This window comes from Monopterus albus, unplaced genomic scaffold, assembly GCF_001952655.1.
Source record: "Monopterus albus unplaced genomic scaffold, M_albus_1.0 scaffold82.1, whole genome shotgun sequence".
NCBI classification, from domain to species: Eukaryota; Metazoa; Chordata; class Actinopteri; order Synbranchiformes; family Synbranchidae; genus Monopterus; species Monopterus albus.
In genome coordinates, this window is record NW_018127962.1 from 1,363,002 (window position 1) to 1,372,763 (window position 9,762).

The 9,762-nt window shown below is 41.5% G+C and overlaps 2 protein-coding genes across 2 annotated transcripts in view; both read left to right on the top strand.

The window, feature by feature from the left end:
* Positions 1–6: 6 nt before the first annotated feature.
* cd164l2 (CD164 sialomucin-like 2) lies at positions 7–4,439 on the top strand. The gene is made up of 7 exons (XM_020606923.1): positions 7–384; positions 1,753–1,856; positions 2,246–2,332; positions 2,548–2,640; positions 2,719–2,760; positions 2,987–3,146; positions 3,398–4,439. The coding sequence occupies exons 2-7, from the start codon at positions 1,778–1,780 to the stop codon at positions 3,411–3,413; spliced, it is 477 nt and encodes a 158-aa protein (XP_020462579.1). The 5' UTR covers positions 7–384; positions 1,753–1,777; the 3' UTR covers positions 3,414–4,439.
* A 513-nt stretch (positions 4,440–4,952) lies between these two features.
* The window catches only part of sytl1 (synaptotagmin-like 1), a 9,818-nt gene continuing 5,008 nt past the window's right edge, over positions 4,953–9,762 (top strand). Inside the window, exons 1-9 of the mRNA XM_020606856.1 lie at positions 4,953–5,358; positions 6,422–6,548; positions 8,390–8,541; positions 8,650–8,764; positions 8,842–8,893; positions 8,977–9,013; positions 9,094–9,134; positions 9,396–9,506; positions 9,637–9,755. Of these exons, the coding sequence (XP_020462512.1) occupies positions 5,331–5,358; positions 6,422–6,548; positions 8,390–8,541; positions 8,650–8,764; positions 8,842–8,893; positions 8,977–9,013; positions 9,094–9,134; positions 9,396–9,506; positions 9,637–9,755 (782 nt within the window). The 5' untranslated portion in view covers positions 4,953–5,330. The remainder of the gene's footprint in view (positions 5,359–6,421; positions 6,549–8,389; positions 8,542–8,649; positions 8,765–8,841; positions 8,894–8,976; positions 9,014–9,093; positions 9,135–9,395; positions 9,507–9,636; positions 9,756–9,762) is intronic.

The following is a 9,762-nucleotide window of genomic DNA, read 5'->3' on the forward strand; positions in this document are numbered from 1 at the left end:
CCAAAAGAATGCTATATAACATTATAAGGAACATTTCCTGCAGAATATCCAGTTAATTTTCCTGTCCATTGTGATGAATGCTAGTTCTAAGTCATCCAATTATAGGCTGTGTGTATTTGTACTAATACTAACCAGTCGTCTCGTCGCCGTTGACGCTAAATTGCCTATCGTCCCTATTGCTGGTCCTATGTGTATTGCTGCCAGCAGTGGGCGCGTCACTGGAGGAAAGAATCGTGTTCGGACTACGGAATATACCTTTGTGGGTTTTTTTTTTTTATCACGCCGACACACAAACCAGCCACCCCGTGGAGTTGCACACATTTTTGGAGACAATGTGTGAGAGAGCATACTGTGTGAGACGTGGGAGTACGTGAACCAGTCAGTGTGAGTATGAGTGGAGGAGGTGGTGATGGCGGAACTCACTGCATAGACGTGTCGTGATGCAGGATACAATGCAACAAAATTTAAGGGCCTGGCCTGGGGGTATGAGTCAGTGCGTTCACATGATAAAGCAAGGCCAGGGCACCTGAACTTTTTGTACTTGTGCATTTTTGTGTACAAGGGAACAGCCTGCAGAGGAGGTACAGCATGGACTGTCTGTGCCTTCTTTCACAAGTTCCACATCAGTATTATCCAGCCAATAGCCTAATCCATATACTTGTGACTGTTGTGACTTCATCACAGTCAGTGACACATTTGAGGTGATGATAGAGTATTGACTTCAAGGCTGTTTGACCACCTCCATCTCCCACACCTACAATATAGTTGTCCTAATCAGACTGGACCTTGATATTGTTGATAAACTATTATAATCAAACTCCTGTTCAAATTCTGTCTTGTGTTCACAGGAAAACAGAATACATTTTATTGTTGCTAGTTCATTTCTTAGAACAGTGTTTGCTAAACCTTTTGTCTTGTAAATGCTTGAAATCAAGCTCTGTCTACTGGAGATCCCATGTCACAGATGTCATGGAGAGGACATAGGTTAAATTGTGATCAATCTGATTGAAGAGTGATTGATTTTTATTTTTAATTTTTTTAATCTTTTCAGATTTTTTGAGGCCTGGATGGGTAAAAGTCGGTCAGTCCACAATTTTAGACCATAGCCTTTTACATTGATGGTCCCCAGCAGATGAATTCTGCTGCTGTGTCAATCCTGCCTTTTCCGATAGTGCCACCATGAGATTAATACATTATTTTGGGTGAATGGCTCAACAGCTGTTGGATGGATTGCCATGAAATTTTGTACAGACATTTCCCAAAGAATGAATCTCACCCATTCTGGTGATCCTCTGACTTTTAGTCTTGCACCACCACGGATTGACATGAAATTCAGTAATGACATTCATAGTCCTTGGATGAGGGGTCCTGAACTCCAGGCTGGAATCTGAGTATTGTGAAATAAAAGTACATAATACTAGTGAAAAAATACACATGATAACTACAAAAGTAATTTTAGTATAGACAGTTGCATTAATAATTTTTTTTGAAAGGATATATGTGTGCATGCACTGTATGCTGAGGTAAACAGGTGTCAGTCTGTCCAAACTGGTGTGTATTTCAGGAGGGCTGTAGTGAGCCAATTGGTTGCCAGGAAACCAAGATTGGGTGTTGCTCATGTTACACAGATCTGTTTCTCCCATCTTTCTCTCTGTGTCCTATAGAGAAACTGTCGCTCTACTGGTAACTATACCCTTCTAATGACTCAAATTCAAGTCCAATCACCAACCTTTTGCTTCTTGTCACTTGCAGGTATTGATGCTCTCTGGCTGTCAGGATGCAGCAGCTGATATTGAAGGTCCTCTCCTTCACGTTGGTGCTTCTAGCATCAGTTCCCTCTGTGTACTTGGAAGAAGGTAAGGCTGCATCCACATATCCTAAACGTTTTGTTGTTGTTGTTGTTGTTGTCTTGAAAGAAACCTGTTGGTGTCTTTCTACATTATCCAATTTCTCCTTTCCTTAACTCCACAAGAGCCTGATTTGAGTCTTGCCGTGATAATTTCTCTACAGTTTATTGTGAATATGGCTTCTTCTCCAGGACTTATTTTATAAACATACAAGAAATAACAGTGTGAGATATGATTGTGAATCTACCGTCTTTTCTGTGGCACTGACAAATTGACGGGACAGACCTGAAATAATTCAGTTGTTAAAATATTTCTCTGGAAACCTATTTGTGCATCAGACAGTCTCAGTTGATTCGAGTGAGACTTCCAACTGACAGCCAGTTTTGACCCTCCTACAGATTGTTCTCAAGCCAAGTCATGCGACCTGTGCGTTGGAGACTCCATGCTCAACCTGACAGGCTGTGTCTGGAGGTTTTGTCCAGATGGTAGTTTGCACACATGCGCATACAAATGCACACACAAGCTGACATACACCCCTGACCTCTGTTGGTAATTCAATCACCACATCTGCTGTAACATAAGCTTCCCTGGTTTGTACAAGAAGACTGAATTATTCACTATACCAGGAAAACACACACACACACACACACACACACACACACACACACACACATACACTTTAATGCTTTCTCTGTCTCAGGTGATGATGCAGGCATGTGTGTGAGGACTGAGGACAGCTCAACAGAAAGCCCTATGAACTGTAGCTGGACCACAGCTCCTGAAATGTGCACAGGTAGCAAACAATACCCTCTGAAATTAACTCAAGGTATTTGTCTGCAGCCTCATATCTTATTTATGTTTCATTTCCCAGTTATAGAGACTAAAGCTGAAGGAGGAGGTGACAGTGACTCAGGTAAAGTCAGCATCCCTTTACACCCCCTCCCCTCTCTTTTGTGTCAGACAGCTATTATTCCTAAAAGAGCTGAGTAAAATGTCCCTGAAGGCCATTCACACAGCAAAAATCCTTGTCAGTGCTTATTTAGAAAAAACCTGACACTGTCCTCTTCTCCCACCCTGCCCTACAGTTTCATATAATTTCACAGTGAGCCCAATAAACAGTGTCACTTTCATCCCTCCAGGTGATGTAAGTGACACTAACCCATCCCCAGAGTTTGCCCAGGCCAAGTTTGACATGTCCAGTTTCATCGGAGGCATCATACTGGTGCTGTGTCTAGAGGCAGGAGGCTTCTTTGCCATGCGCTTCCTCAGATCCAAAGAGCAGAGCAACTATGACCCCATGTAAGTTTGTGCACATAGGTGTCGGTGAACACAGAATTTAGCATGACTGTATCAGTTTATGTGCCTGTAATTGTGTCAGTGTCACTGCGTGGTGACAATTTGTTGGTGCAACAGCAGCCCCTGGTGGTAGGAGTGGTCACCAACAGCCAACACACAAGGCAACTCACCTTCTAAATTCCCTGCAGACTGTATTGCGATTCTGATCACAGACACTATCTGTCTATATGAAAATGTTCTCTGTCTTTACACAGAGAGCAGACACAATGAAGTCAAGGAGAGACAAGAGGATGAGGGTGGAGGACAGCAGAGCAGTGACTCATGGAGCTGTGATATGATTTTTTTTTTTCACTGTCACTTTTGGTTTGATCCCCATGTGCATCCCTTGGGGATATGTGTTTTGGCAAGAGGACATATGGCTCAGATTATTGCATCGTGTTCTGCGTGTGTTCACTGTCTACAGCACCATATTAATAGTTCAGAGATATTTTTTGGGCTCTTCATACAATCATTTCCCACACTTTCAGCACGTTATCTCTGTGATCAAACCCACCTTAAATTTTCACCAATCCCAGCTAGTTAAGAGTTTGTCTTCTGACAAGCAACAAAGCAACTCATGTCAAATGTGCCGTTTCAACTGTGTAAATAGTGAAGTGCAGTTATGGGTAATGGTGATATAATCCCATGTAGACAGTAGGTCAGACAAGGTCATAAAAAGCATTTTTCTTCAAGTACACTAAAATAAACCAAAATGAGAAAGTGAAACTTTTTGTCTATCATCAAGAGAACGTCTGTATTCCATATGGAGTGTCTTACTGAAACACTAAAAAGTGCTTATCAAAACAAACATTAAAATATGTATCTTTTATATTTATTCTGTATTTTAACTTGTAATGAGTGAAACCTCAAGGATTCCTGGAGGTCCCTAGACCCTGCTTTTATGACTACAGGAAATTACACTTTATAGTTTCACATCTAAGGACCAGTAGTAGTAGCCGACCTTCACACTTCATATAGACATCCATTATTGCGTTAACGCTACTCATGTGATTTGTGTGTGCTTTTGTTCCATCTTTCTTTTTTTGATATACAAATTCAGGAAGATTTCCCAAGATTTTAATTTAGTGTGCTCATATTGATTATTTACACATCAGCTTTAACCATTTAAAAACAGTCCAGAGATGTGATGTGACCCTATTTAATATTGTTTAAACTGATTACAATGAAATGTTTGGATTGTTTTTGTGATGCATTAGAATGAAAAGTGACAAGTCTGCCAGCCTGAATAAACTAAGTAAGAACCAACACCTGTTTCTCTCACTGCGGGAGTGTGTGTCATGTCTGCTTTCTTTCATGCAGATGAGGGGTTGGTAACATTTAATCACTGTAAGGCACTGTGTGGTATGATCTGAATGCATATTTGCCCATACGACCAGAGTGAATAAACTGATTTGACTGCAATCTGGGTGCGACCAGAGACTTGCAGATAAAAAACACATTTTAATCCTTACATACAGATCACGCAGCAGGGACAGGGTACTGATGGAGGCCTTTAGGGGAGCAGCAGGACAGCTGGTTGGACACACCATACATGGTCTGAGCCAGGACCTACAAACTTGAATAAGTTAACACAAAAAAAGTTTCCAAAAATGGGCAGACTTTGGCCTTCACCCAAATCTGTTGACAAAGGACAGGACTGAATAAAGCCTTTTTCAATCGGAGCTCCCCCTACACCCACACAAACACATTTCCATTGAGTGAAAAAGAAAACTAGCACACACATTACCACAAGTCCACATTAAAGTTGCGACTAGCTATCCTATAAGCAACAAACATCTGTCTGTACATGTGTGCACAGTGGACTAGGTGCAGCAGCTTTACTGTGGTGGCCAAATGTGTGTTTAGCAGGTGTGGACAGCTACAAGGAAGAAAGCTACATCCCACCTCCACCCTGCTATTTGGTAAAACATCCGTGTGTGTGTGAGAGAGTCATATCACACAGCCAAACAAACACACCATTATCAAACTGACGCACACACACACGCTCGTTGTCCCTGTATAGTTTGTTTGTTCCGCCTCAGGCTCAGCTCCCAGCTGAGTGCAGCCCCCGTCCAAACTGACTGGAGGGCGTGTTCACTCCGTGTACTCCGCCACACTCAGGTCAACTTTTCACCAAACTTTTCATCGATGGAGCTGGCGGAAGCTGTCAAGTCAGGTAACTCGAGTTTTGGCTTTAGCTTTATGTTTCTCTCTTTGTACTTTTGATGACTGTGGGAGGGAAGTTTTAACCCAAGAGGGGAAATACAGCGACAGGTGTGCAGCCTCTCGCGGTGTTCGTAATGAGAAAAGGACGCCTTTTTTCCCCATAGAGAAACTTCACAACCACTCCACTAATCTTTCAGAAATACAGTATTAAATATTACAGACTTGTGTAAATAACCTGCAGTTGTTTAATCAACTTTAAGTGCAAAACATACTACAAAACCTTAAGTGCAAAAACAACTATAGAATATATCTATTTCTTGTACAGACTACAACGTTATTGTTTGTTGTTGTTGTTGTTTGTTTAGGTTTTGGATTGTGAAAGCTGTGGCGCACTCGTTACCTGTTTGCAGAACTCATAAAGACTTGGACACAAGAATCGCACTGCGCATGCGTTAACTACTCAGGCGGTAGATATCCAGATACACACTGTAAAACATAATTATATTATATTGTGGTGCAGCAGGTCAGTTTGTTTTCCTCCTGTTTTGACACCAGACCAGATAATAACAGTTTAAAGGGCGTCTAGAGAGGATTTGGAGCGGGGTGGGATGATATTTGAAGCAGACAGGAACAGCCTACCTAAAGCAGCATGTGTCTTTGCCCACTGAAATACCAGAAGACCTTGCTTCTTTATTTTGGGAAAGCATGCTGATTGTCTTAAGCAACAAATGGCAAGAGGGTCACAAGTAGGCAGTTTTATATTTTAGCAAGTCATGGGGTTGAAGTATTGGGAAACCGGTCAGAATGTTGCCATTACACAATTAATAAACTGTATCACATCCTGTCTTCTGAAAGATCTTAGGCTGAAAAGATATGAAGTGAAAAAAAAAGAAGTAAAAGTTCATTTAAATTCCTGCAACAGAAGCAGTATAACATTTGACAAAATTTAGGTTTCAAGTACCTTTTAAAATGGATTATAATGAAATCAATCTTTAGCATTTTTAATTCAGAAGTTTAGAGATAGTGGTGGTCTGTTTGTTTAAGGGCTGTGTTCATGTCCACGTCTCTCTCAGGGATGGAGGTGGTGCAGGTTGACTCTTCTCTTGACCTGAGCCAACTGACAGAGGATGAGCAGTCCACCATCCTGAACGTTTTACAACGCGACTTGGACTTGCGGCAACGTGATGAAGGACGTGTAAGGTCAGAGGTGACTGTTTATCTTTTTAGTTGCTAGTGCAGTCCAGAAATCAACACTGACATAGAGACAGGTGACAAATCAAAGGAAAAAAGACCTTATAAAATCTTCAGCACAGCTTCTAAGCACCATCACATAGATTGTACCAAGTCTCTGAACTCTCCTAGAGGGATGACTATTATTTTTATATTCCCTCATTTGGTGTTTTGACAATGGTAGTGGAGACACTGTCTAACATGTCAGTCCAAAATGTCCCTTAGGTGTTAAAGTGGGTTGAGATCCTAGTGACAGTGAAGGTCATAGCGTTTGATTCAGATAATTTTCATGCTCAACAAACCATTCGGATCCCTGCTGCGTTCTGTGGATGGGGCATTCTCAACCAGGGAGAGACCAATTCCATCAGGATATAAACTTTCATGTTAGGATAAAGGTGATGACACAGTAACTTCCTTTATCTCTAAGAGAACAAGCCACAGTCAAGTCAAAATAGAATTTACTGCTTAATTGAAGCATCTGTCTTTATTTTTCACCACTCATATATTCCATTTTCATTTTATTTGTCACCATGTTGTAGTTTTAGGTAAAAAATCTGTTTGTACTGATTGTAGTTTTTTTGGTTAATTGAAACCTCAGTGGGCAGAGTCAATGACTACAGTATATTTGATTCCACATTGTTGTCCAGGGTTTGAGTTTTGTCCTGGTTTTGATCTTATTCAGGAAATAATGTTTACATGATGTAAACGTGAATATTCACACCCCAGTGTACATAACATCTGGGTTTCTGATAATCTGGCAGCAGATGTGTCTTGATTCTTCAACATCTCAGCCACTTATATCTGAGGAGGAGCACATTTTGGTTTCTGGCTCTCTGAGCTCAGTTACCAGCTTCTCCACCTGGTCAACAGTAATGGAGAACAAGAGTGACAATGCACTCTTATTGTTTGTTTTACTGACTATCTGCTACATAACTTCAGTCGGTGATGCACCTGCACGTGGCAGATAATCACGCCACAGTGTCCTGGTTTCTTTAGGAGCACTCCAACTAACATAGCAGGTTTGACAGATATGTTGTTTACATGTGCAACACAACTGGGATATTCCAAAGCCCTGATCATAGCTGGGATATTAGTGCCACATATAAACACAATTCATGTTGGTTTATGGGCGAACTTAGTTCTGTGGCTCTGCTCACTGAGTTTTATATCAAATTTTACAATACTTTCTGCTACCAGAGCAGCGCCTGCATCTGGGAATTATTGTCATGCATACATGTCAAACTGTTGTGTTGACCACATGATGTGAGAGCTCCATGGTTTTGGTTTGGCAAAAAGTCTAATAGTCAGGTTTCATGTTTGTGATGTTTGTTTTGATTAATATTTAGACTGGGCCCTCTGTTAGCTAAGCTAAGTATTATTATTGATTTGATTTTTGGTATGGACTCATTGTTTAGTCTATAAAATAATAGAAAATAGTAAAAAGAAAAGTTGTGAGAAACTAAACTGGAGAATGTTTGGCATTTTTGCTTGACTTAACTGATCAATTATCAAAATGATTGCCAGTTCATTCTGTAGACTGGTTAATTGGTAAATCACTAATAGTTTCAGCTCTGCTATCAGAGTGGTGGATGTATGAAAAAGTTTATCGAACACCTAATTATTAATTAACGAGGAAATGTGGCATGTCAAATTTTGTGTTTTACATGGTGGGTACGTTCCACGACACCAGTGACAACAGCGACTTTAAATCCCTTCGCTTAGTTTCTGACATTGGCTGATTTCAGCTGATCTTTGCAGACAGGAGGTTGTGATTGTTTGCTGTTTAACTTGGCTCTTTTTCAATGCTGCAGAATCCTTGAGCAAACGGAAACAGACCCGGTACGTCTGCGCTGGCTGTCGGGGGCCTGGTTCAGTGAGGAGTGTAACAAACGCCGTTCCAACTGGAAGTCTGGCAGTGACCTCGTCCGTGCCACTATACGCCACAGGAAGTCAAAGAGCAGAGGTCAGTTTTCATTTTATGCACTACTACCATTACCAACCTTTGGGGCTGCGCTCCTGGTGCTATAGGGATAATCCAGTGACAGGTCTGTGGTTGTTGCCATGGAAACAGATGTGCCCCTGGCAGATCTGTTTAATGGAGAGAGAGAGGAAACCTCCCACAACAACACCACCTCTCCGGAAGCGGACAGAAGACTGAAGGACAACAAGGAAGAGGAGAGTGCAAGGTTAGTGAAGGCAGAGAAAAATCATATGACATGTTACACGATTCGTGTGAAACTGTATTTCCCCTTTCTTGTTTCAGGGGTCAGGGAAGTTTGAATCCTGCACCCATATCAAGATGTTCTGTAGCACAGGTGCTTGCTTATTTCTTGTTTTTATATATGAAACTGTGTCATAAATAATCATTCAGATATTAATAAATCATCTTCAACTCCAGGGTCTCCAGCATAAAACTAGTTCCTCATCATCCAAAGGTACTGGTATGACTGTTTCTATCTCGGTGCTTTTGTACCTGTCTGGTGCTACTTGTATTAACTCATCCTTCTGCTCATAGAGTGTGAAAGGAGGAGTAATGGCCACTCAAAGGAACCTGAGGTGATTACAGCACACGCCTACATTCACAGATTATGATGACTTGTGGTTTTAGAAAACACTGCTTTGAACTTTCATCTCCTGTTCAAACACACTCCACTGACACAGATTCAGGATTTTTAATTATTTACATGTACAAATTGGTCACATTTTGCCTTTTAAAATGCAACAAAGTATAACAGTAGTTTAAAGACATGATGTACAAGAAGACGGTGCCAGTTGATAGATGATCAATGGATCTGAGAATTGTATGTGTGCATTAAGCAGGACTTTCACAACGGGGACACTGACTCTCTGAGCAGCAGCCTGACAGAACCAGATCCATCCTCTCTGAAAACGAGCAGCTCTGGTGGCAGCCTTCATTCGGGTTATGCGGTATGCAGACATATACGTGCGTGCGCTCACGCTCATTTGATGAATTGGCTAAGCAGCGACGCAAGATGACTCAGCTCAGGACAGTGACGTAGGAACTGATCTTTATGCTTTGTGTGTGTGCGTGTTGTAGCTCAGTGGAAGCATGATGAGCCTGTTCAGCTCAGGGGAGTTTGGTGTAGTGGAGGTGACTGGCCGTATTCAATTCTCATTGGTTTACGACACCCAGAAGGAGGAGCTGCAAGTCAAAGTGTGTCGC